Source organism: Bombina bombina, chromosome 5 (assembly GCF_027579735.1).
Source record: "Bombina bombina isolate aBomBom1 chromosome 5, aBomBom1.pri, whole genome shotgun sequence".
Classification (NCBI taxonomy): Eukaryota; Metazoa; Chordata; class Amphibia; order Anura; family Bombinatoridae; genus Bombina; species Bombina bombina.
The window spans coordinates 21,634,371-21,662,180 of record NC_069503.1 but is presented as its reverse complement, the minus strand read 5'-3'; the positions used below and the strand labels follow the sequence as shown (position 1 = coordinate 21,662,180).

Sequence of the window (27,810 nt, the reverse complement as noted above, 5' to 3'; positions counted from 1 at the left end):
AGTTAATACACACTGTGCTACTGAAGGGTTAATACACAGTGTGCTAGTGAAGAGTTAATACACACTGTGCTACTGAAGGGTTAATACACACTGTGCTAGTGAAGAGTTAATACACACTGTGCTAGTGAAGGGTTAATACACACTGTGCTAGTGAAGAGTTAATACACACTGTGCTAGTGAAGAGTTAATACACACTATGCTACTGAAGGGTTAATACACACTGTGCTAGTGAAGAGTTAATACACACTGTGCTAGTGAAGAGTTAATACACACTGTGCTAGTGAAGGGTTAATACACACTGTGCTAGTGAAGAGTTAATACACACTGTGCTAGTGAAGGGTTAATACACACTGTGCTAGTGAAGAGTTAATACACACTGTGCTAGTGAAGAGTTAATACACACTGTGCTACTGAAGGGTTAATACACACTGTGCTAGTGAAGGGTTAATACACACTGTGCTAGTGAAGAGTTAATACACACTGTGCTAGTGAAGGGTTAATACACACTGTGCTAGTGAAGAGTTAATACACACTGTGCTAGTGAAGGGTTAATACACACTGTGCTAGTGAAGGGTTAATACACACTGTGCTAGTGAAGAGTTAATACACACTGTGCTAGTGAAGGGTTAATACACACTGTGCTACTGAAGGGTTAATACACACTGTGCTAGTGAAGAGTTAATACACACTGTGCTACTGAAGGGTTAATACACACTGTGCTAGTGAAGAGTTAATACACAGTGCTAGTGAAGAGTTAATACACACAGTGCTAGTGAAGAGTTAATACACACAGTGCTAGTGAAGGGTTAATACACACTGTGCTAGTGAAGAGTTAATACACACAGTGCTAGTGAAGGGTTAATACACACTGTGCTAGTGAAGAGTTAATACACACTGTGCTAGTGAAGGGTTAATACACACTGTGCTATTGAAGCGTTAATACACACTGTGCTAGTGAAGGGTTAATACACACTGTGCTGGTGAAGGGTTAATACACACTGTGCTGCTCTCTGTGCTGGTGAAGGGTTAATACACACTGTGCTGCTCTCTGTGCTAGTGAAGGGTTAATACACACTGTGCTGCTTTCTGTGCTAGTGAAGGGTTAATACACACTGTGCTGCTCTCTGTGCTAGTGAAGGGTTAATACACACTGTGCAGCTCTCTGTGCTAGTGAAGGGTTAATACACACTGTGCTGCTTTCTGTGCTAGTGAAGGGTTAATACACACTGTGCTGCTCTCTGTGCTAGTGAAGGGTTAATACACACTGTTCTGCTCTCTGTGCTAGTGAAGGGTTAATACACACTGTGCTGCTCTCTGTGCTAGTGAAGGGTTAATACACACTGTGCTACTCTCTGTGCTAGTGAAGGGTTAATACACACTGTGCTGCTCTCTGTGCTAGTGAAGGGTTAATACACACTGTGCTGCTCTCTGTGCTAGTGAAGGGTTAATACACACTGTGCTGCTCTCTGTGCTAGTGAAGGGTTAATACACACTGTGCTGCTCTCTGTGCTAGTGAAGGGTTAATACACACTGTGATAGTGAAGGGTTAATACACACTGTGCTGCTCTCTGTGCTAGTGAAGGGTTAATACACACTGTGATAGTGAAGGGTTAATACACACTGTGATAGTGAAGGGTTAATACACACTGTGCTGCTCTCTGTGCTAGTGAAGGGTTAATACACACTGTGATAGTGAAGGGTTAATACACACTGTGCTAGTGAAGGGTTAATACACACTGTGATAGTGAAGGGTTAATACACACTGTGCTGCTCTCTGTGCTAGTGAAGGGTTAATACACACTGTGATAGTGAAGGGTTAATACACACTGTGATAGTGAAGGGTTAATACACACTGTGCTGCTCTCTGTGCTAGTGAAGGGTTAATACACACTGTGATAGTGAAGGGTTAATACACACTGTGATAGTGAAGGGTTAATACACACTGTGCTACTGCAGTTTTATCATTCATATGCTGCTTGAACAGGGACTGTTGAAGCCTCTGATTGGCTGCTGCCTGACATGTGACTCAGCATGTATTCTGGGTATTGTAGTAATATAATCATCTGACCTTTGATCTATTCTCAGTCTGTGTAAAATCACTTCCTGTGCTGGCTGCTGCTGGGTGAGTCAGGCTGTGCGTTGTAAAGTTTGTGTAAATCCCTGTACTGTTTATAAATGTAGGATTTTTATTATTGTGGTGCTTAGTTGCTGCTAATTGTATTGCACACTTAGGAAAGTATTGTCTTTGTCATTTTAATACATACCAGGTAGTGGTATAATAAGCAGCCTCCAACTGTGTACTAGTGAAGGGTTAATGCACACTGCTCTCTGTGCTAGTGAAGGGTTAATACACACTGTGCTGCTCTCTGTGCTAGTGAAGGGTTAATACACACTGTGCTGCTCTCTGTGCTAGTGAAGGTTTAATACACACTGTGCTGCTCTCTGTGCTAGTGAAGGGTTAATGCACACTGTGCTGCTCTCTGTGCTAGTGAAGGGTTAATACACACTGTGCTGCTCTATGTGCCAGTGAAGGGTTAATACACACTGTGCTGCTCTCTGTGCTAGTGAAGGGTTAATACACACTACAGCTCTCTGTGCTAGTGAAGGGTTAATACACACTGTGCAGCTCTCTGTGCTAGTGAAGGGTTAATACACACTGTGCTGCTCTATGTGCCAGTGAAGGGTTAATACACACTGTGCTGCTCTCTGTGCTAGTGAAGGGTTAATACACACTGTGCAGCTCTCTGTGCTAGTGAAGGGTTAATACACACTGTGCAGCTCTCTGTGCTAGTGAAGGGTTAATACACACTGTGCTGCTCTATGTGCCAGTGAATGGTTAATACACACTGTGCTGCTCTCTGTGCTAGTGAAGGGTTAATACACACTGTGCTGCTCTCTGTGCTAGTGAAGGGTTAATACACACTGTGCTGCTCTCTGTGCTAGTGAAGGGTTAATACACACTGTGCAGCTCTCTGTGCTAGTGAAGGGTTAATACACACTGTGCTTCTCTCTATGCCAGTGAAGGGTCAATACACACTGTGCTTCTCACTGTGCTAGTGAAGGGTTAATACACACTGTGCTGCTCTCTGTGCTAATGAAGGGATAATACACACTGTGCTTCTCTCTGTGCTAGTGAAGGGTTAATACACACTGTGCTGCTCTCTGTGCTAGTGAAGGGTTAATACACACTGTACTGCTCTCTGTGCTAATGAAGGGTTAATACACACTGTGCTGCTCTCTGTGCTAGTTTAGGGTTAATACACACTGTGCTGCTCTCTGTGCTAGTGAAGGGTTAATACACACTGTGCTGCTCTCTGTGCTAGTGAAGGGTTAATACACACTGTGCTTCTCTCTGTGCTAGTGAAGGGTTAATATACACTGTGCTGCTCTCTGTGCTAGTGAAGGGTTAATACACACTGTACTGCTCTCTGTGCTAATGAAGGGTTAATACACACTGTGCAGCTCTCTGTGCTAATGAAGGGTTAATACACACTGTGCAGCTCTCTGTGCTAATGAAGGGTTAATACACACTGTGCAGCTCTCTGTGCTAGTGAAGGGTTAATACACACTGTGCTGCTCTGTGCTGCTCTCTGTGCTAGTGAAGGGTTAATACACATTGTGCTGCTCTCTGTGCTAGTGAAGGGTTAATACACACTGTGCTGCTCTCTGTGCTAGTGAAGGGTTAATACACACTGTGCTGCTCTCTGTGCTAGTGAAGGGTTAATACACACTGTGCTGCTCTCTGTGCTAGTGAAGGGTTAATACACACTGTGCTGCTCTCTGTGCTAGTGAAGGGTTAATGCACAATGTGCTCTGTGTGCTAGTGAAGGGTTAATACACACTGTGTTGCTCTGTGTGCTAGTGAAGGGTTAATGCACACTGTGCTGCTCTCTGTGCTAGTGAAGGGTTAATACACACTGTACTGCTCTCTGTGCTAGTGAAGGGCTAATACACACTGTGCTACTCTGTGCCAGTGAAGGGTTAATACACACTGTACTGCTCTCTGTGCCAGTGAAGGGTTAATACACACTGTACTGCTCTCTGTGCCAGTGAAGGGTTAATACACACTGTACTGCTCTCTGTGCTAGTGTAGGGTCAATGTACACTGTGCCGCTCTCTGTGCTAGTGTAGGGTCAATGTACACTGTGCCGCTCTCTGTGCTAGTGAAGGGTTAATACTGTGCTGCTCTCTGCTAGTGAAGGGTGAATACTGTGCTGCTCTCTCTGCTAGTGAAGGGTCAATGTACAATGTGCTGCTCTCTGTGCTAGTGAAGGGTTAATACACACTGTGCTGCTCTCTGTGCTAGTGAAGGGTTAATGCACAATGTGCTGCTTGCTGTGCTAGTGAAGGGTTAATGCACACTGCTGCTCTCTGTGCTAGTGAATGGTTAATACACACTGTGCTGCTCTCTATACTAGTGAAGGGTTAATAAACTCTGTCCTTCTCTCTGTGCTAGTGAAAGGTTAATACACACTGTGCAGCGCTCTCTGCTAGTGAAGGGTTAATACACACTGTGCTGCTCTAAGTGAAGGGTTAATACAGTGTGCTGACCTATGTGCTAGTGAAGGGTAAATGCACACTGTGCTGCTCTCTGTGCTAGTGAAGGGTTAATACACACTGTGCTGCTCTCTATACTAGTGAAGGGTTAATGATCTTTGTCCTGCCCTCTGTGTTAGTGAAGGGTTAATACACACTGTGCTGCTCTCTATACTAGTGAAGGGTTAATGAACTTTGTCCTGCCCTCTGTGCTAGTGAAGGGTTAATACACACTGTGCTGCTCTCTGTGCCAGTGAAGGGTTAATATACACTGTGCTCCTCTCTGTGCTAGTGAATGGTTAATACACACTGTGCTGCTCTCTGTCCTTGTGAAGGGTTAATACACATTGTGCTGCTCTCTGTGCTAGTGAATATTTTGTCATGGATACCAGGCTGCAAGGGTTAAACCTCCACCCATAGATAAATGAGTTACAAAGTCTGTAACAAAAAAAGAGTGCTTTACCCCTGCAATTATTTAAGAAAAATTCTCACTGAATAATACAGGAAGGATTCATATTTTATCTTTATCGGTTTAACTATTCAGTCAGAAACCTCCACCCCTCTGCTACCTAGTCCCCCTCCTGTTTCTCAGCAGATCTGGGCTTTTGAGAGCATACACAATCTCCCAGACCGTTGGTTTGCTTTGTTTTGGGCTTTGAACATTGTCAGGAAAGAGTTGATCTCTGACCGGGAAACCCCTCCTTGGTTGGCCGTGCTCCTGGAACTGCAGGTCATCCGCTTCACCCCCGCCTAACCCCTCTCCAGCTGGCCCGGCTTCTGGAACTGCCGGTCGGCCACATCACCCCGGACACCCGCTTTACCTTAGATCGCTCCAGTGGCCCCTTGCCCCAGAGCTCCGCTCTTTTGGGGATTGGTAGCTCCTAGAGAGGACCAGAGGTTAGGTGATTGCCGGGAGGGAGCTTGCTTAGGAACTGGGGGTTTTGGTCACCCCCACCTCCATATCTTTACCAGGCTGTAACTGTGCATCAAGTGCCGCCACTCCCCCGGGTTCACCCAGAAACCGCAACCTAGCTACTGTTAGGCTCTATGGGACTGGGACTCCTATGGAAGCGCCAGACTGTCTGGAGGGACAGGATGGCGGGAGATTTGGGAGTCAGATATGACCCTTTGTGTGTGTGTGTGTATATAAGCAGAGTGTGTTTCCCAATAAAGTTCTTGTTTCACCTGAATACTAGTCTGTCTAGTTATTTGGGTGGGCTCCTGAATACTGGTTCTGTCTGGTATTTGGGTGGGCTACGGGCTATAATCACTTGGCAGCTACACAGCCGCAGTCTCCAGGGAGGAAGCAGGACCCTTTTGGCGGAGTTACCCAGTCGGGGTAGCCAGGGTCGTTGCATTGCTTGGCAGCGGTCTGATGCTTCCATCAACCTGGAATGTTCAAACCACCAACTGAAGACTTCTTCGGATGGAGCCTCAGTATACTGGGCTCCGAAAGGAAACACTGAAGGACTTGCTGGAAACTCGGGGGGGGGGGGGGGGAAGTTGCTGGCCACAAATCCAAGGCAGCCATTATCACTTAGCTTATGGAGGACAATCGGACTAACGAGCTGGCTGGTGGGTTCGATAGCGACCAGAGCAGTGAACGGCCCAGTATGGTGTCCACAGTAGAGTCAGCACTGTCCGAAGTAAAGAGAGAGGTCTAGTGGTGACTGGCGCTCTAAGACACCACCCCACCAGCGGAGGTCATCACCCGGATAGTATTAGAAACCACACAGCTCAAGCTAGTGGAGGTCCACAAGTCTATGGGGGGGGCCCTGCTGGCTCCTTCGGATCTACCCTCCCGGCCAAAGAAGTTCCCTCATGGGGCTTTCCGAGCCTTCAAAGACGAGGAGGAAGAAATTGACAGCTATAGTCAAGTCTTTGAGACACAGTGCGAGCTGCAGGGGGTCACCGATGCCAACCGAGTTACCATCTCTCTCAGAAAGCTGTCCAGCCGAGCCCTGGAGGGTTTTCACACTGTTCCTTCAGGGCACAGAAAAAGACTGAGCGCATCCTTGCCCGATATGGCCTCACGCCGGAAGCTCAACTGAAAAAATTCAGGCAGCTAAGGAGGCAAGAGGGGCAGCCTTTCACGTAGTGGACACACTGGTTCACCGGCTGCAAAGTAACTACCTTGGCCGAAGCCACACAGCTTATCCTGCTGGAGCACTTCTATAACTATGCTCCGGCAGAGAAAAGAGAATGGGTCCATGATCTGTGACCCGAAGCAGCTATCCTGGCTGACCAATATCTGGATGTCCGGCGTCGGGTCTGCCCTGAGCGTGACCAGTGACTCGCTCCTCCCAGCAGCCCCCGACCTGACCAGTACCTGTCCGCCCCGCCGGGCCCAGTGCACCATGAAGATGGTGCAGGCAGACGGGCTACTTAAGAAAGGAATGTCCGGCGCAGTCACCATGGAATCCCCCCTCCGGCTTAATGGACAAGGGCTCCTGTCGGAAGTTACCAAGCAGGCCGCCCACTGTTTGTATGCAGAGGGCTCTACAGAATATGCTGACTGGTTGGAAGAAGGGGTCAGGATCCTGCTTGAGGTGAACCCTGCGACAACCATCGGCACCATCGCCAGGATGTCTGGGTCAACGGGCAGTCGGCCCGAGGACTACAAAACAGTGGAGCTACAGTTACATGGATCCAGTCGCAACCAGGGAGGTCTCTCACAGTTCGGGTGACTGGGGGTGCAGTACTACGGGTATTGGCTCCCGTGCTGTAGAAGTGGGAATCATGAGCCATATGCCTGCCGAGGTCTTGCTGGGTAACGACCTTGGCCACCTTGACTCAGCCTTTTGTGTGGGATAACCCCACAGATGTTTGCCCGGTCACCACCTGACAGCCAGATGCCAGGCCATGGCACACGATCTGGGGACCCAGGTAAGGCACTCCGCTCGAGCCCTGCCCCCCACTGACTTCGCCCAGGAGAAATTGAGCGACCCGACCCTAGCCCCTTACCTTGACCTAGTAGGGACTGATCCCCAGGGGGGGGGGGCGTTTAAGTGGGAGAAAGGGCTTCTGTACTGGATCTACGAAAGGAGAAAAGGGACGGTGCCCAAACGCCAGCTGGTAGTACTGCAGAAATATCGGTACGACCTGCTGCTGCTGATAGGGCATGACACCCCCTAGCAGGGCATCTGGGGATGTCTAGGACCCATCACTGACTGACCCAGACATTCTTTTGGCCAGGGATTACAGTTGATATTAAGCAGTAGTTTAAAACCTGCGACGTATGCCAGAAAGTAGGAAAGACGGGACCACTCCAAAGCCGCCTTGCACCCCCTCCCCATTATTGACGCGACCTTCAGCAGGGTCGCTGTAGATATCATTGGCCCGGCCCAGCCCCACAGGGAAAAAGTATATACTCACAGTGGTAGATTACGCCACTCGGTACCCGGAGGCAATGCCTTTGGCTAATATCCAGGCGGAGACAGTGGCAGATGCAATGCTCTGGATGTTCACTAGGGTAGGCTTTCCCCGGGAAGTGATCTCGACCAGGGAACCCAGTTTACTGAGGAGACTTTGCGGGATCAAACCCCTGCACAGTGCTCCATACATTCTCAAATTCAGGGACCGACTGAAGGACCTTGCTGAATGGGTGCGAGAGATCCTTCAGGTCGCTGAAAGCAGACAGAAGCGGTGGTATGACCGGAATGCCCGTAACCGGACCCTGGCAGTGGGGCAGAAGGTCCTAGCCTTAAAGCCTGTCAAAACTGACAAGCTACAGGCCTCTTGGCAGGGACCATAACGAGTGGTAGAGCAGTTGAATGACACAACCTATCTGGTACCTAAATGTTCAGATGACCCTGTCAGCCGGACCTTTCATGTGAACATGCTGAAGGCATACCTAGAGAGGACCAGGGACATAGCCGCCATTTGTGCTCCAGCTGTGGAGGACTCCAAGAGTCTTCCCATGCCGGAGCTCCCCGGGTGAGATGAGGTGCCCCCAGGCATAGGAGACATACAGCTGGACGAGAGGCTAGGGACTAAGCAGACGGAGCAAGTCTGGCAAATGCTAGAGGACAGGTGAGACATGTTCTCCACTACCCCTGAGTACACCACGGTGGCAATAAACCGATGGGAGACCCCGGGGCAGGTGCCCCTGTGACAGGCAGCATAACAGGTCCCCGAGGCAGTTAGAGAAAGTATGCACCAGGAGCTCAGGGAAATGCTGGACCTAGGTGTTATTGAACCGTCCAACAGTCCCTGGGCCTCCCCGGTGGAGATGGTACCCAAGCGGGACGGAACCACCAGATTCTGCATCAGATTCTGCACCGTAGGCTCAATAACAGAACCACGACCGACGCTTACCCCATGGGTCGATGACCTACTAGACCAGATTGCCCGTGGCCACTTCCTGACCACCCTAGACCTCTGAAAGAAATACTGGCAGATCCCCCTTGGACCCAGGGTACATCCCAAAGTCGGCATTCATCACCCCCTTTGGCCTATACCAGTTCAAGGTCATGTCATTTGGGAAGAAGAATGCTCCAACTACCTTCCAGAGAATGGTAGATCACCTCCAGGACTGGATGACACCATCATCACCATTTGGTCCACCTAGGCGTCGTTCTAACCTGCATCAGGGCCGCCGGTCTGGCCCTGAAGCCCGACAAGTGTAAGGGCGCTCGGAGGTCCAGTACCTTGGGCACCAGATGGGCTGCGGGAAGCAGTAGCCCGGAGCCAGCCAAGATTTGGACAGTCGAACTGGCCAACCCCCAAGACCAAACCCCAAGTCTTAGCTTTCCTAGGGACCGCGGGGTACTACCTCAAATTTGTCCCCAATTACAGTGCCGTGGCCAAACCCCTGAACGACTTAAAGGGACACTAAACCCAAAAGTTTTCTTTCATGATTCAGATAGAGAATAGAATTGTAAACAACATTCCAATTCACTTCTATTATCCAATTTGCTTCATTCTTTAGATATCCTTTGTTGAAGAAATAGCAATGCATATGGGGGAGCCAATCACACAAGGCATCTATGTGCAGCCACCAATCAGCAGCTACTGAGCATATCTAGATATGCTTTTCAGTAAAGGATATCAAGCGAATTAAGCAAATTAGATAATAGAAGTAAATTAGAAAGTTGTTTAAAATTGCATGTTCTTTCTAAATCATGAAAGAAAAAATTTGGGTTTCATGTCCCTTTAACCCGTAAACGATTACCCCGACAGGTCCTGTGGTCCCCAAAATGTGAAACTGCCTTCCAAAACCTTAAAGGGACACTGAACCTAATTTTTTTTCTTTCTTTCATGATTCAGATAGAGCATGCAATTTTAAGCAACTTTCTAATTTACTTCTATTATCAATTTTTCTTCATTCTCTTGCTATCTTTATTCGAAAAAAAAGGCATCTATGCTAAGAAGCCAGCAAATGTTTCGTTCAGAACCATAGATAGCACTTGTTTATTGGTGCTGTCCAATCAGCAAGGACAACCCAGGTTGTTCACCAAAAATGGGCCGGCATCTAATCTTACATTATTGCCTTTCAAATAAACATACCAAGAGAATGAAGAAAATTTGATAATAGGAGTAAATTAGAAAGTTGCTTAAGATTGCATGCTCTATCTGAATCACAAAAGAAAAAATTTGGGTTCAGTGTCCCTTTAAGACTGCATTGATCTCTGCCCCTGTCCTGGTGGCTCCTAACCCAACCAAATATTTTTGTGTCTACACAGATGCCTCCATGTTCGGGTTGGGAGCAGTACTGAGCCAGGTGGACAAGGAAGGGCAGGACCACCCTGTAGCCTACATCAGCTGGAAGCTATTGCCCAGGGAGGTAGGCTACGCAACGGTGGAGGAGTGCGTGGCCCTGAAGAAGCTTCAACCGTACCTCTTTGGAAGGCCCTTCACCGTCCTCACGGATCACAACCCCCTAGTCTGGCTCAACCGGGTTTCTGGGGACAATGGATGCTTGTTTCAGTGGAGTTTAGCCTTGCATCCCTTTAACTTTGACATCCAATACAGGCTGGGAAAAAACAATGGGAACGCTGATGGACTTTCTCGGCAAACGGAATTGGAATAACTCCTCGGACATCCCCAGGCCTAGCCGGGTCTGCCGAACTGGAAGGGGGGAGCTGTCACTGATACCAGACTGCAAGGGTTAAACCTCCATGTGGCATCTGGGGATGCTTTCCAATGACACCCTGGAAGTGCTGCTGCTCCCCCGGGATCAACCAGAAACCGCGACCTAGGTACTGTGGGGCTCTGTCTGGAGGGGCATGAATGGCGGGAGATTTGGGAGTGTGTGTATATAAGCAGAGTGTGTTTCCCAATAAACAGGTAGATTACGAGTTATGCGCGCTATAGGGATTTTAACGACCGCAACAAAAGTTGCGTTATTTCACCCTCTATACCGCAGCCATTACAAGTTTTCAAACAGCCAGCTTGTGCGTGCAATATGGTTGCATCAAGCTCCATACCGCACAAAATACAAGCGCCGTTTTGACGTACTTGTGCATGTTTTCCCATAGACATCAATGGGGAGTGCGGGTTCGAAAAAAAACTAACACCTGCGATTGCGGAATCAAAAGCTCCGTAACGCAGCCCCATTGATGTCTATAGGGGAAAAAAAAGCTAACATTTAAACCTAACACCCTGACATAAACCCCACGTCTAAACACCCCTTATCTGCAGCCCCCGACATCGCTGACACCTACATAATGTTATTAACCCCTAATCTTCCACTCCCCATATCGCTGCCATTATACTAAAGTTATTAACCCCTATTCCCCTGCACCCCTACATCGCCCACACTATAATAAATCTATTAACCCCTATTCAGTCGCTTCCCCGACATCGCCGCCACTAAATAAAACTATTGACCCCTAAACCTCTGGTCTCCCACATCACTACCACTAAATAAACCTATTAACCCCTAAACCGCCAGCCCCCCACATCGCAACAACCTAAATTATAACTATTAACACCTAACACCCCCTAACTTTAACATAATTTAAAATAGAGCTAAATTAAAGTTACAATTATTAACTAAATCCTATTTAAAACTAAATACATACCTGTGAAATAAAACCTAAGCTAGCTACAATATAACTAATTGTAGTAGCAGTAGTATTGTAGCTAGCTTAGGTTTTATTTCACAGGTAAGTATGTATTTTAACTAGGTAGACTAGTTAGTAAATAGTTATTAACTAATTACTAACTACCTAGTTAAAATAAATACAAAATTACCTGTGAAATAAAACCAAAGCTGCCTTACACTAAAACCTAACATTACAAAAATAACAAACACTACCATTACAAAAAATAACAAACAAAATTAACCAAAATAATAAAACCACCCCAAAATAAAAAAAACCTAATCTATAATATTCTACCAAGGGGCCTTTTTGTGGGCTCTCAAAATGGCCTTTTGTAAGTCATTGCCCTAAAGAAATTGTCTCTTTTCCTACAAAAGAAAAACAAACACCCCCTAATAGTATAACCCCCCCCCCCCCAAACACACAAAATAAAATTAAAGTAAAACCTAATCTACCCATTGCCCTGAAAAGGGCATTTGTATGGGCGTTGCCCTGAAAAGGGCATTAAGCTCTTTTGCTGCCCTTAAGAGTGCCCACCCTGATCTAAAAAAAAACAAAAAAAAGACCACACTATAAAAACCTAACACTAACCCCTCTTTAGGTACTCACAGTTGTTGAAGTCCTGCTTGAACGATCTTCATCCCGGCGACTCCATCTTCATCCATCACAGAACCGGCATCTTCTTCATCCCTGCGGAGGTGGAGCGGCGATGCGTGAAGGTCCAAGGCGGAGGTCCATCGATCCGACGTGGAGGTACTCGTCATGCGATCATCCGCTGCACACTAAGGATTAAAATGCAAGGTACCCTTTTTATACTGGGGGTACCTTTGCATTCCTATTGGCTTAACAATTTGAATCAGCCAATAGGAATTAGGGCTGCCCTACAAAAGGCCCTTTTAAGGGCTATTGGTAGTTTATTGTAGGCTAGGTTTTTTATTTTAGGTGGGCTTTTTTATGTTATAGGGCTATTAGATTAGGTGTAATTCCTTTTTATTTTTGATCATTTCGTTATTTTTCGTAATTTTGTATTTTTTTTTATTTTTTTGTAATCGGTTTGTAATTTTTATAGTAGTTTTAGGATTTTTTTGAATTTTTCTTTAATTGGTAGTTCGTTTAATTTTAGTTTAACAGTTATATTAGTTTAATTGTTACTTTAAACTTAGTTTTTTTAATTTGACAGGTAAGATTTCATTTAAGATAGGAAAATTGTAATTTTAATATAAAGTTAGGGGGGCGTTAGGTTTACGGGTTACTAGTTTTAAATTAGTTTATTGCGATGTGGAGGGGCTTTCGGTTTAGGGGTTAATAGGTTTATTATAGTGGCAACGGTGTCGGAGCGGCAGAATAGGGGTTAATAACTTTATTATAGTGTGGGGGAATAGGGGTTAATAACTTTAGTATAGTGGTGGCGATGCTGGGGTTAATAACTTTAATATAGTATTTGCAATGTGGGAGGGCCTTAGTTTATGGGTAAATAGGTAGTTTAGTGCACTTTGTAACACTTTAGTTATGAGTTTTATGTAACCGTTTTGTAGCGTAAAACTCTTAAGTACTGCTCTCAGATTGCGAAACGGATCTTGTCGTTATAGGCTGGAACGCAAGTTTTTATTTTAGCCTCACCGCAAAACTCGTAATGGCTACGCTATGGAAGTCCCATGAAAAACGTAATTTTTATGAGTGTGGGACTGACGTTGCGTTACAGGCTAAAAGGTTTGTGGCACAGCTATACGGACAAGGCTTGTAATGGATGCGGTGCTGTTTTAATGCGGAAATTACCAAAAAAAAATTCAGCCATAAAACCTGCACGCAAAACTTGTAATCTAGGCGAAAGTTAGTTCTTGTTTCACCTGAATACTAGTCTGTCTAGTTATTTGGGTGGGCTCCTGAATACTGGTTCTGTCTGGCATTTGGGTGGGCTCCTGAATACTGGTTCTGTCTGGCATTTGGGTGGGCTCCTGAATACTGGTTCTGTCTGGCATTTGGGTGGGCTACGGGCTATAATCACCAATTTCTCCAGGGAGAAAGCGGAACCCTTTTTTGTGGTGCTACCCAGTCGGGGTAGCCGGAGTCCATCACAGGTTTATTATACACTGTGCTGCTCTCTGTGCTAGTGAAGGGTTAATACACACTGTGCTGCTCTCTGTGCTAGTGAAGGGTTAATACACACTGTGATAGTGAAGGGTTAATACACACTGTGCTGCTCTCTGTGCTAGTGAAGGGTTAATACACACTGTGCTGCTCTCTGTGCTAGTGAAGGGTTAATACACACTGTGCATCTCTGTGCTAGTGAAGGGTTAATACACACTGTGCTGCTCTCTGTGCTAGTGAAGGGTTAATACACACTGTGCTGCTCTCTGTGCTAGTGAAGAGTTAATACACACTGTGCTAGCTCTCTGTGCTAGTGAAGGGTTAATACACAGTAATCTGCTCTATGTGCTACTGAAGGGTTAATACACACTGTGCAGCTCTCTGTGCTAGTGAAGGGTTAATACACACCGTGCTGCTCTCTGTGCTAGTGAAGGGTTAATACACAGTAATCTGCTCTATGTGCTAGTGAAGGGTTAATACACACTGTGCTGCTCTCTGTGCTAGTGAAGGGTTAATACTCACTGTGCTGCTCTCTGTGCTAGTGAAGGGTTAATACACACTGTGCTGCTCTCTGTGCTAGTGAGGGGTTAATACACACTGTGCTGCTCTCTGTGCTAGTGAGGGGTTAATACACACTGTGCTGCTCTCTGTGCTAGTGAAGGGTTAATACACACTGTGCTGCTCTCTGTGTCAGTGAAGGGTTAATACACACTGTGATAGTGAAGGGTTAATACACACTGTGCTACTCTCTGTGCTAGTGAAGGGTTAATACACACTGTGATAGTGAAGGGTTAATACACACTGTGCTGCTCTCTGTGCTAGTGAAGGGTTAATACACACTGTGCTAGTGAAGGGTTAATACACACTGTGCTAGTGAAGGGTTAATACACACTGTGATAGTGAAGGGTTAATACACACTGTGCTACTGCAGTTTTATCATTCATATGCTGCTTGAACAGGGACTGTTGAAGCCTCTGATTGGCTGCTGCCTGACATGTGACTCAGCATGTATTCTGGGTATTGTAGTAATATAATCATCTGACCTTTGATCTATTCTCAGTCTGTGTAAAATCACTTCCTGTGCTGGCTGCTGCTGGGTGAGTCAGGCTGTGCGTTGTAAAGTTTGTGTAAATCCCTGTACTGTTTATAAATGTAGGATTTTTATTATTGTGGTGCTTAGTTGCTGCTAATTGTATTGCACACTTAGGAAAGTATTGTCTTTGTCATTTTAATACATACCAGGTAGTGGTATAATAAGCAGCCTCCAACTGTGTACTAGTGAAGGGTTAATGCACACTGCTCTCTGTGCTAGTGAAGGGTTAATACACACTGTGCTGCTCTCTGTGCTAGTGAAGGGTTAATACACACTGTGCTGCTCTCTGTGCCAGTGAAGGTTTAATACACACTGTGCTGCTCTCTGTGCTAGTGAAGGGTTAATGCACACTGTGCTGCTCTCTGTGCTAGTGAAGGGTTAATACACACTGTGCTGCTCTCTGTGCTAGTGAAGGGTTAATACACACTGTGCAGCTTTATGTGCTAGTGAAGGGTTAATACACACTGTGCAGCTTTATGTGCTAGTGAAGGGTTAATACACACTGTGCTGCTCTCTGTGCTAGTGAAGGGTTAATACACACTGTGCTGCTCTCTGTGCTAGTGAAGGGTTAATACACACTGTGCTGCTCTATGTGCTAGTGAAGGGTTAATACACACTGTGCTGCTCTCTGTGCTAGTGAAGGGTTAATGCACACTGCTCTCTGTGCTAGTGAAGGGTTAATACACACTGTGCAGCTCTCTGTGCTAATGAAGGGTTAATACACACTGTGCTGCTCTCTGTGCTAGTGAAGAGTTAATACACACTGTGCTGCTGTCTGTGCTAGTGAAGGGTTAATACACACTGTGCTGCTCTCTGTGCTAGTGAAGGGTTAATACACGCTGTGCTGCTGTCTGTGCTAGTGAAGGGTTAATACACACTGTGCAGCTCTCTGTGCTAGTGAAGGGTTAATACACACTGTACTGCTCTCTGTGCTAGTGAAGAGTTAATACACACTGTGCTGCTCTCTGTGCTAGTGAAGGGTTAATACACACTGTACTGCTCTCTGTGCTAATGAAGGGTTAATACACACTGTGCTGCTCTCTGTGCTAGTGAAGGGTTAATACACACTGTGCTGCTCTCTGTGCTAGTGAAGGGTTAATACACACTGTGCTGCTCTCTGTGCTAGTGAAGGGTTAATGCACACTGTGCTCCTGTCTGTGCTAGTGAAGGGTTAATACACACTGTGCTCCTGTCTGTGCTAGTGAAGGGTTAATACACACTGTGCTCCTGTCTGTGCTAGTGAAGGGTTAATACACACTGTGCTCCTGTCTGTGCTAGTGAAGGGTTAATACACACTGTGCTGCTCTCTGTGCTAGTGAAGGGTTAATACACACTGTACTGCTCTCTGTGCTAATGAAGGGTTAATACACACTGTGCTGCTCTCTGTGCTAGTGAAGGGTTAATACACACTGTGCTGCTCTCTGTGCTAGTGAAGGGTTAATACACACTGTGCTGCTCTCTGTGCTAGTGAAGGGTTAATACACACTGTGCTGCTCTCTGTGCTAGTGAAGGGTTAATACACACTGTGCTGCTCTCTGTGCTAGTGAAGGGTTAATACACACTGTGCTGCTCTCTGTGCTAATGAAGGTTTAATACACACTGTGCAGCTCTCTGTGCTAGTGAAGGGTTAATACACACTGTGCTGCTCTCTGTGCTAGTGAAGGGTTAATACACACTGTGCTTCTCTCTGTGCTAGTGAAGCGTTAATACACACTGTGCTGCTCTCTGTGCTAGTGAAGGGTTAATAAACACTGTGCTGCTCTCTGTGCTAGTGAAGGGTTAATACACACTGTGCTGCTCTCTGTGCTAGTGAAGGGTTAATACACACTGTGCTGCTCTCTGTGCTAGTGAAGGGTTAATACACACTGTGCTGCTCTATGTGCTAGTGAAGGGTTAATACACACTGTGCTGCTCTCTGTGCTAATGAAGGTTTAATACACACTGTGCTGCTCTCTGTGCTAGTGAAGGGTTAATACACACTGTGCTGCTCTCTGTGCTAGTGAAGGGTTAATACACACTGTGCTGCTCTCTGTGCTAGTGAAGGGTTAATACACACTGTGCTGCTTACAGTGCTAGTGAAGGGTTAATGCACACTGTGCTCCTGTCTGTGCTAGTGAAGGGTTAATACACAATGTGCTGCTCTCTGTGCTAGTGAAGGGTTAATGCACACTGTGCTCCTGTATGTGCTAGTGAAGGGTTAATACACAATGTGCTGCTCTCTGTGCTAGTGAAGGGGTTAATACACACTGTGCTGCTCTCTGTGCTAGTGAAGGGTTAATACACACTGTGCAGCTCTCTGTGCTAGTGAAGGGTTAATACACACTGTACTACTCTCTGTGCTAATGAAGGGTTAATACACACTGTGCTGCTCTCTGTGCTAGTGAAGGGTTAATACACACTGTACTGCTCTCTGTGCTAATGAAGGGTTAATACACACTGTGCTGCTCTTTGTGCTAGTGAAGGGTTAATACACACTGTGCTGCTCTCTGTGCTAGTGAAGGGTTAATACACACTGTGCTGCTCTCTGTGCTAGTGAAGGGTTAATACACACTGTGCTGCTCTCTGTGCTAGTGAAGGGTTAATACACAATGTGCTGCTCTCTGTGCTAGTGAAGGAGTTAATACACACTGTGCGGCTCTCTGTGCTAGTGAAGGGTTAATACACACCGTGCTGCTCTCTGTGCTAGTGAAGGGTTAATGCTGTGCTGCTCTCTGTGCTAATGAAGGGTTAATACACACTGTGCTGCTCTCTGTGCTAGTGAAGGGTTAATACACACCGTGCTGCTCTCTGTGCTAGTGAAGGGTTAATGCTGTGCTGCTCTCTGTGCTAATGAAGGGTTAATGCACACTGTGCTAGTGAAGGGTTAATGCACACTGTGCTAGTGAAGGGTTAATACACACTGTGCTGCTCTCTGTGCCAGTGAAGGGTTAATACACACTGTGCTGCTCTCTGTGCTAGTGAAGGGTTAATACACACTGTGCAGCTCTCTGTATTAGTGAAGGGTTAATACACACTGTGTGCTGCTCTTTGTGCTAGTGAAGGGGTTAATAACCCTTCACTAGCACAGAGACCTGCACAAGGTGTATTAACCCCTTCACTAGCACAGAACACATTGTGTATTAACCCTTCACTAGCACAGAGAGCAGCACAAGGTGTATTAACCCCTTCACTAGCACAGAACACATTGTGTATTAACCCTTCAATAGCACAGAGCACACAGTGTGTATGAACCCTTCACTAGCGCAGAGACCCGCACAAGGTGTAATACTTACTGTGCTGTTCTCTGTGCTAGTGAAGGGTTAATACACACTGTGCTGCTCTCTGTGCTAGTGAAGGGTTAATACACACTGTGCTGTTCTCTGTGCTAGTGAAGGATTAATACACATTGTGCTGTTCTCTGTGCTAGTGAAGGGTTAATACACACTGTACTGCTCTCTGTGCTAGTGAAGGGTTAACACATACTGTGCTGCTCTCTGTGCTAGTGAAGGGTTAATACACACTGTGCTGCTCTCTGTGCTAGTGAAGGGTTAATACACACTGTACTGCTCTCTGTGCTAGTGAAGGTTTAATACACACTGTGCTGCTCTCTGTGCCAGTGAAGGGTTAATACACTGTGCTGCTCTCTGTGCTAGTGAAGGATTAATACACACTGTGCAGCTCTCTGTGCTAGTGAAGGGTTAATACACACTGTGCTGCTCTCTGTGCTAGTGAAGGATTAATACACACTGTGCTGCTCTCTGTGCTAGTGAAGGGTTAATACACACTGTGCAGCTCTCTGTGTTAGTGAAGGGTTAATACACACTGTGCTGCTCTCTGTGCTAGTGAAGGATTAATACACACTGTGCTGCTCTCTGTGCTAGTGAAGGGTTAATACACACTGTGCTGCTCTCTGTGCTAGTGAAGGGTTAATACACACTGTGCTGCTCTCTGTGCTAGTGAAGGGTTAATACACACTGTGCTGCTCTCTGTGCTAGTGAAGGGTTAATACACACTGTGCTGCTCTCTGTGCTAGTGAAGGATTAATACACACTGTGGTGCTCTCTGTGCTAGTGGAGGGTTAATACACACTGTGCTGCTCTCTGTGCTAGTGAAGGGTTAATACACACTGTGCTGCTCTCTGTGCTAGTGAAGGGTTAATACACACTGTGCTGCTCTCTGTGCTAGTGAAGGGTTAATACACACTGTGCTGCTCTCTGTGCTAGTGAAGGGTTAATACACACTGTGCTGCTGTTTGTGCTAGTGAAGGGGTTAATACACAATGTGCAGCTCTCTGTGCTAATGAAGGGTTAATACACACTGTGCAGCTCTCTGTGCTAGTGAAGGGTTAATACACACTGTGCTGCTCTCTGTGTTAGTGAAGGGATAATACACCCTGTGCTGCTCTCTGTGCTACTTTAGGGTTAATACACACTGTGCTGCTCTCTGTGCTAGTGAAGGGGTTAATACATCCTGTGCTGCTCTCTGTGTTAGTGAAGGGGTTAATACACACTTTGCTGCTCTCTGTGCAAGTGAAGGGTTAATACACACTGTGCTGCCCTCTGTGCTACTGAAGGGTTAATACACACTGTGCTGCTCTCTGTGCTACTGAAGGGTTAATACACACTGTGCTAGTGAAGGGTTAATACACACTGTGCTGCTCTCTGTGCTAGTGAAGGGGTTAATACACACTGTGTGCTGCTCTTTGTGCTAGTGAAGGGGTTAATAACCTGCACAAGGTGTATTAACCCCTTCACTAGCACAGAGAGCAGCACAGTGTGTATTAACCCTTCACTAGCACAGTGTGTATTAACCCTTCAGTAGCACAGAGAGCAGCACAGTGTGTATTAACCCCTTCACTAGCACAGAACACATTGTGTATTAACCCTTCACTAGCACAGAGAGTAGCACAGTGTGTATCAACCCTTCAATAGCACAGAGCACACAGTGTGTATGAATCCTTCACTAGCGCAGAGACCCGCACAAGGTGTAATACTTACTGTGCTGTTCTCTGTGCTAGTGAAGGGTTAATACACACAGTGATGGTCTCTGTGCTAGTGAAGGGTTAATACACACTTTGCTGCTCTCTGTGCTAGTGAAGGGGTTAATACTTACTGTGCTCTGTGCTAGTGAAGGGGTTAATACACACTGTGCTGCTCTGTGCTAGTGAAGGGGTTATTACACACTTTGCTGCTCTCTGTGCTAGTGAAGGGTTAATACACACAGTGATGCTCTATGTGCTAGTGAAGGGTTAATACACACTGTGGTGCTCTCTGTGCTAGTGAAGGGGGTTAATACACACTGTGCTGCTCTCTGTGCTAGTGAAGGGTTAATACACACTGTGCTGCTCTCTGTGCTAGTGAAGGGTTAATACACACTGTGCTGCTCTCTGTGCCAGTGAAGGGTTAATACACACTGTGCTGCTCTCTGTGCTAGTGAAGGGTTAATACACACTGTGCTGCTCTCTGTGCCAGTGAAGGGTTAATACACACTATGCTGTCTGTGCTAGTGAAGGGTTAATACACACTGTGCTGCTCTCTGTGCTAGTGAAGGGTTAATACACACTGTGCTGCTCTCTGTGCTAGTGAAGGGTTAATAAACACTGTGCTGCTCTCTGTGCTAGTGAAGGGTTAATACACACTGTGCTGCTCTCTGTGCTAGTGAAGGGTTAATACACACTGTGCTGTCTGTGCTAGTGAAGGGTTAATACACACTGTGCTGCTCTCTGTGCTAGTGAAGGGTTAATACACACTGTGCTGCTCTCTGTGCCAGTGAAGGGTTAATACACACTATGCTGTCTGTGCTAGTGAAGGGTTAATACACACTGTGCTGCTCTCTGTGCTAGTGAAGGGTTAATACACACTGTGCTGCTCTCTGTGCTAGTGAAGGGGCTAATATACACTATAGCTACGTTTTTTTTTAATGGGGGGACTTGCGTCTATAAGATGGGGGGGACTTGCGTCTATAAGATGGGGGGGGACTTGCGTCTATAAGATGGGAGGGGACTTGCGTCTATAAGATGGGGGGGGGGACTTGCGTCTATAAGATGGGGGGGGACTTGCGTCTATAAGATGGGGGGGGACTTGCGTCTATAAGATTGGGGGGGGGACTTGCGTCTATAAGATGGGGGGGGGGACTTGCGTCTATAAGATGGGGGGGGACTTGCTTACGTTTATAAGATGGGGGAGGGGACTTGCTTATCGGATTCGGACCTTACAGGTTACACATGTCCCTTGATGATGAAACTAGTTTGAATACGTTCTTTGATGACATGGAGACTAATGAGGTTGGTCTACAATTTACATACAAGTGGGGTAAAGAGAAAATCAGACAAATGTGTAGAACAGAATAATTTGATTACAAAAAGTCACTTTAAAGAAACATTCTAAAAGTTGTCACCTAAATCGATGGATTGAAAATATCCCAATGGGACAACTTTTACAAATCAGACGTAACTGCTGACAACTGGTAGACACAAAAATGAATGTATTAGAAGAAATATTCGCTGAAAGAGCCTACGGTTCTGAAAAAAACAGACGAGGCCATTATACAAGTAAGGGAGATGGATAGGAAGGACATTCTAAATCCTCAAAAAGGAATCAGACAACAAAACCTAAAAGGGGGCGGCTCCTAAGTTTTACATTACTACTTTTTAAATAAAGACCACAAGAGAACGAGGAAAATTTGATAATAGGAGTAAATTTAGAAAGTTGCTTAAAATTGCTTCTCTATCTATGTCCCTTTAACAAATTTATACCCGAGTGTTTAAGCTCTAACTGTATCAGGTCAGTGTCTGCAAATCCCTGACTTTAGCTCTAACTGTATCAGGTCAGTGTCTGCAAATCCCTGACTTTAGCTCTGAAGTCAGATGTATCTGGCAAGTCAGTTATTGTGAAAGGATCTCTGGATAAGCAAGTTAAAGGGAAATGAAAAACCTTTATTTACCTGATAGAGCATGCAATTTTAAATAACTTTCCAACTGATTTCTAGTATCCAATTTGTTTTGTTCTTTTTGTATCTTTTGTTGAAAAGTATACTTAGGTTGGCTTAGAAGCTTCTGATTAATGGCTGCACATATACGCCCCTTGTCATTGGCTCCCAGTAGTGCATTACTGCTCCTTCAATGAAGAGAATGAAGCAAGTTAGAACATGTAAGTTGTTTAAAGGGACAGTCTACACCAGAATGTTGTTTTAAATGATAGATAATCCCTTTATTACCTATTCCCCAGTTTTGCACAACCAACACAGTTCTATAAATACGCTTTTCTCTTGTTAAGTGTAGTCAGTCCACGGGTCATCAATTACTTATGGGATTATATCTCTTCCCCAACAGGAAGTTGCAAGAGGATCACCCAAGCAGAGCTGCTATATAGCTCCTCCCCTCACATGTCATATCCAGTCATTCTCTTGCAACCTAACTAAAGATAGGTCGTTGTGAGAGGTCTGTGGTGTTTTTAAACTTAGTTTATTTCTTCAATCAAAAGTTTATTTTAAATGGCACCGGAGTGTAGTGTTTGTTCTCAGGCAGCATTAGAAGAAGAATCTGCCTGCGTTTTCTATGATCTTAGCAGACGTAACTAAGATCCACTGGCTGTTCTCGCACATTCTGAGGAGTGAGGTAACTTCAGAAAAGGGGAATAGCATGCAGGGCCCCCCTGCAAACGAGGTATGTGCAGTAAATTATTTTTCTAAGCAATGGAATTGACTGAGAAATTACTGCTGATACCAATGTAATGTAAGTTCAGCCTTAAATGCAGTGGTAGCGACTGGTATTAGGCTGATGAATGTGTGTGTACACTGAATGTATTTTTCTAGGAAATGGAATTTGACTCAGAAAATACTGTTAATACTGAAGTAATGTATGAGCCTTAACTGCAGTAAAAGCGACTGGTAGCAGGCTTATTAATAACACTTCATAACTTTTAAAATGTATGTTCAAAACGTTTACTGGCATGTTAATCATTTTTTGTGAGGTACTTGGTGATAAAAAATATTGGGGCATGATTTTTACCACATGGCTAACTTTTGTTTCTGCATAGAAACAGTTATCTGAGCTTCCCCACTGTTGTAATATGAGTGGGAGGGGCCTATTTTAGCGCTTTTTTGCGCAGTAAAAATTCAGTCACCTATCTTCCTACTTCATCCTCCATGATCCAGGACGTCTCTAGAGAGCTCAGGGGTCTTCAAAATTCATTTTGAAGGAGGTAATCAGTCACAGCAGACCTGTGACAGTGTGTTTGTGATAAAAACGTTAATTATTAAATTGTTATCCGTTTTTGGGTATTAAGGGGTTAATCATCCATTTGCTGGTGGGTGCAATCCTTTGCGAACTTAATACATTTACTGTGAAAATTTGGTTGCTATAACTAATTTGGTTCATTGTTATTTCAACTGTGACAGCTTTTTGTGCTTCTTAAAGGCACAGTAGCGTTTTTTATATTGCTTGTAAATTTATTTGAAAAGTATTTTCCAAGCTTGCTAGTCTCATTGCTAGTCTGTTTAAACATGTCTGACACAGATGAATCTGTTTGTTCACTATGTATGAAGGCCAATGTGGAGCCCCATAGAAATATGTGTACTAAATGCATTGATGTAACTTTAAATAAAAGTCAGTCTTTACATGTAAAGAAATTATCACCAGACAACGAGGGGGAAGTTATGCCGACTAACTCTCCTCACGTGTCAGTACCTTCGCCTCCCGCTCAGGAGGTGCGTGATTTTGTGGCGCCAAGTACATCAGGGAGGCCCTTACAAATCACTTTGCAAGACATGGCTACTGTTATGACAGAAGTATTATCTAAATTGCCAGAATTAAGAGGCAAGCGTGATGGCTCTGGGTTAAGGACAGAGCGCGCTGATTATGTGAGAGCCATGTCCGATTCTGCGTCACAATTTGCAGAACATGAAGACGGAGAGCTTCATTCTGTGGGTGACGGATCTGATCCAGGGAGACTGGATTCAGAGATTTCTAATTTTAAATTTAAGCTTGAGAACCTCCGCATATTGCTAGGGTAGGTATTAGCGGCTCTGAATGATTGTAACACGGTTGCAATTCCAGAAAAATTATGTAGGTTGGATAGATACTATGCAGTACCGTTGTGTACTGACGTGTTTCCTATACCTAAAAGGCTTACAGAGATTATTAGCAAGGAGTGGGATAAACCCAGTGTGCCTTTTTCCCCTCCTCCCATATTTAGGAAAATGTTTCCTATAGACGCCACCACACGAGACTTATGGCAGACGGTCCCTAAGGTGGAGGGAGCAGTTTCTACTTTAGCTAAGCGTACCACTATCCCGGTGGAGGATAGTTGTGCCTTTTCAGATCCAATGGATAAAAAATTAGAAGGTTACCTTAAGAAAATGTTTGTTCAACAAGGTTTTATCTTACAGCCCCTTGCATGCATTGCGCCTGTCACTGCTGCGGCGGCATTCTGGTTTGAGTCTCTGGAAGAGGCCATTCGCACAGCTCCATTGGATGAAATTATGAACAAGCTTAAAGCACTTAAGCTAGCTAACGCATTTGTTTCTGATGCCGTCGTACATTTAACCAAACTTACGGCTAAGAACTCCGGATTCGCCATCCAAGCGCGCAGAGCGCTATGGCTTAAATCCTGGTCAGCTGATGTGACTTCTAAATCTAAATTGCTTAATATTCCTTTCAAAGGGCAGACCTTATTCGGGCCCGGCTTGAAAGAAATTATAGCTGACATTACGGGAGGTAAGGGCCATGCTCTGCCTCAGGACAGGGCCAAACCAAAGGCCAAACAGTCTAATTTTCGTGCCTTTCGTAACCTCAAGGCAGGAGCAGCATCAACTTCCTCCGCTCCAAAACAGGAAGGAGCTGTTGCTCGTTACAGACAGGGCTGGAAAACTAACCAGTCCTGGAACAAAGGCAAGCAGGCCAGAAAACCTGCTGCTGCCCCTAAGACAGCATGAAGAGAGGGCCCCCTATCCGGAAACGGATCTAGTGGGGGGCAGACTTTCTCTCTTCGCCCAGGCTTGGGCAAGAGATGTCCAGGATCCCTGGGCGTTGGAGATCATATCTCAGGGATATCTTCTGGACTTCAAAGCTTCTCCTCCACAAGGGAGATTTCATCTTTCAAGGTTATCAGCAAACCAAATAAAGAAAGAGGCGTTTCTACGCTGTGTACAAGACCTCTTACTAATGGGGGTGATCCACCCAGTTCCGCGGACGGAACACGGGCAAGGATTCTATTCAAATCTGTTTGTGGTTCCCAAGAAAGAGGGAACCTTCAGACCAATCTTGGACTTAAAAATCCTAAACAAATTCCTAAGAGTTCCATCATTCAAAATGGAAACGATTCGAACCATCCTACCCATGATCCAAGAGGGTCAGTACATGACCACTGTGGACTTAAAGGATGCCTACCTTCACATACCGATTCACAAGGATCATTATCGGTACCTAAGATTTGCCTTCCTAGACGGGCATTACCAGTTTGTAGCTCTTCCCTTCGGGTTAGCTACGGCTCCAAGAATCTTTACAAAGGTTCTGGGCTCACTTCTGGCGGTACTAAGACCGCGAGGCATAGCGGTGGCTCCGTACCTAGACGACATTCTGATACAAGCGTCAAGTTTTCAAACTGCCAAGTCTCATACAGAGATAGTTCTGGCATTTCTGAGGTCGCATGGGTGGAAGGTGAACGTGGAAAAGAGTTCTCTATTACCACTCACAAGGGTTCCCTTCCTAGGGACTCTTATAGATTCTGTAGAGATGAAAATTTACCTGACGGAGGCCAGGTTATCAAAACTTCTAAATGCTTGCCGTGCCCTTCATTCCATTCCACACCCGTCAGTAGCTCAGTGCATGGAAGTAATCGGCTTAATGGTAGCGGCAATGGACATAGTACCATTTGCGCGCCTGCATCTCAGACCGCTGCAATTGTGCATGCTAAGTCAGTGGAATGGGGATTACTCAGATTTGTTCCCTCTACTAAATCTGGATCAAGAGACCAGAGATTCTCTTCTATGGTGGCTTTCTCGGCCACATCTGTCCAAGGGGATGACCTTTCGCAGGCCAGATTGGACGATTGTAACAGACGCCAGCCTTCTAGGTTGGGGCGCAGTCTGGAATTCCCTGAAGGCTCAGGGATCATGGACTCAGGAGGAGAAACTCCTCCCAATAAATATTCTGGAGTTAAGAGCAATATTCAATGCTCTTCTAGCTTGGCCTCAGTTAGCAACTCTGAGGTTCATCAGATTTCAGTCGGACAACATCACGACTGTGGCTTACATCAATCATCAAGGGGGAACCAGGAGTTCCCTAGCGATGTTGGAAGTCTCAAAGATAATTCGCTGGGCAGAGTCTCACTCTTGCCACCTGTCAGCGATCTACATCCCAGGCGTGGAGAACTGGGAGGCGGATTTCCTAAGTCGCCAGACTTTTCATCCGGGGGAGTGGGAACTTCATCCGGAGGTCTTCGCTCAACTGATTCATCGTTGGGGCAAACCAGATCTGGATCTCATGGCGTCTCGCCAGAACGCCAAGCTTCCTTGTTACGGATCCAGGTCCAGGGACCCGGGAGCGGTGCTGATAGATGCTCTGACAGCCCCTTGGGTCTTCAACATGGCTTATGTGTTTCCACCATTTCCGATGCTTCCTCGACTGATTGCCAAGATCAAACAGGAGAGAGCATCGGTGATTCTGATAGCGCCTGCGTGCCCACGCAGGACCTGGTATGCAGACCTAGTGGACATGTCGTCCTGTCCACCATGGTCTCTGCCTCTGAGGCAGGACCTTCTAATTCAGGGTCCTTTCAACCATCCAAATCTAATTTCTCTGAGGCTGACTGCATGGAGATTGAACGCTTGATTCTATCAAAGCGTGGCTTCTCGGAGTCGGTTATTGATACCTTAATACAGGCTAGGAAACCTGTTACCAGAAGAATTTACCATAAGATATGGCGTAAATATTTATATTGGTGCGAATCCAAGAGTTACTCATGGAGTAAGGTTAGGATTCCTAGGATATTGTCTTTTCTACAAGAGGGTTTAGAAAAGGGCTTATCCGCTAGTTCATTAAAGGGACAGATTTCTGCTCTGTCTATTCTTCTACACAAGCGTCTGGCAGAAATTCCAGACGTTCAGGCTTTTTGTCAGGCTTTGGCTAGGATTAAGCCTGTGTTTAAGACTGTTGCTCCGCCGTGGAGCTTAAACTTGGTTCTTAACGTTCTGCAAGGCGTTCCATTTGAACCCCTTCATTCCATTGATATCAAGCTGTTATCTTGGAAAGTTCTGTTTTTTATGGCTATTTCCTCGGATCGAAGAGTCTCTGAGTTATCTGCCTTACATTATCTGATTTTTCATTCAGACAAGGTAGTTCTGCGTACTAAACCTGGGTTCTTACTTAAGGTAGTTTCTAACAGGAATATCAATCAAGAGATTGTTGTTCCATCATTGTGTCCTAACCCTTCTTTAAAGAAGGAACGACTTTTGCATAATCTGGACGTAGTCCGTGCCCTGAAGTTCTATTTGCAGGCAACTAAAGATTTTCGTCAAACTTCTTCCCTGTTTGTCGTTTACTCTGGACAGAGGAGAGGTCAAAAGGCTTCGGCTACCTCTCTCTCCTTTTGGCTTCGTAGCATAATACGTTTAGCCTATGAGACTGCTGGACAGCAGCCTCCTGAAAGAATTACAGCTCATTGTACTAGAGCTGTGGCTTCCACCTGGGCCTTTAAAAATGAGGCTTCTGTTGAACAGATTTGCAAGGCTGCGACTTGGTCTTCACAATTTTACAAATTTGACACTTTTGCTTCTTCGGAGGCTGTTTTTGGGAGAAAGGTTCTACAGGCAGTGGTTCCTTCTGTTTAATGTTCCTGCCTTGTCCCTCCCTTCATCCGTGTACTTTAGCTTTGGTATTGGTATCCCATAAGTAATGGATGACCTGTAGACTGAACACACTTAACAAGAGAAAACATAATTTATGCTTACCTGATAAATTTATTTCTCTTGTAGTGTGTTCAGTCCACGGCCCGCCCTGTCTTTTAAGGCAGATCTAAATTTTAATTAAACTCCAGTCACCACTGCACCCTATGGTTTCTCCTTTCTCGT

The 27,810-nt window shown here is 45.6% G+C and overlaps 1 protein-coding gene across 1 annotated transcript in view; it reads left to right on the top strand.

Annotated features, from left to right (window-relative positions):
* The first annotated feature begins 9,008 nt into the window (after positions 1–9,008).
* The window catches only part of LOC128661243 (oocyte zinc finger protein XlCOF6), a 49,412-nt gene continuing 30,610 nt past the window's right edge, over positions 9,009–27,810 (top strand). Inside the window, exons 1-3 of the mRNA XM_053715522.1 lie at positions 9,009–9,160; positions 10,221–10,321; positions 14,731–14,767. Of these exons, the coding sequence (XP_053571497.1) occupies positions 9,009–9,160; positions 10,221–10,321; positions 14,731–14,767 (290 nt within the window). The remainder of the gene's footprint in view (positions 9,161–10,220; positions 10,322–14,730; positions 14,768–27,810) is intronic.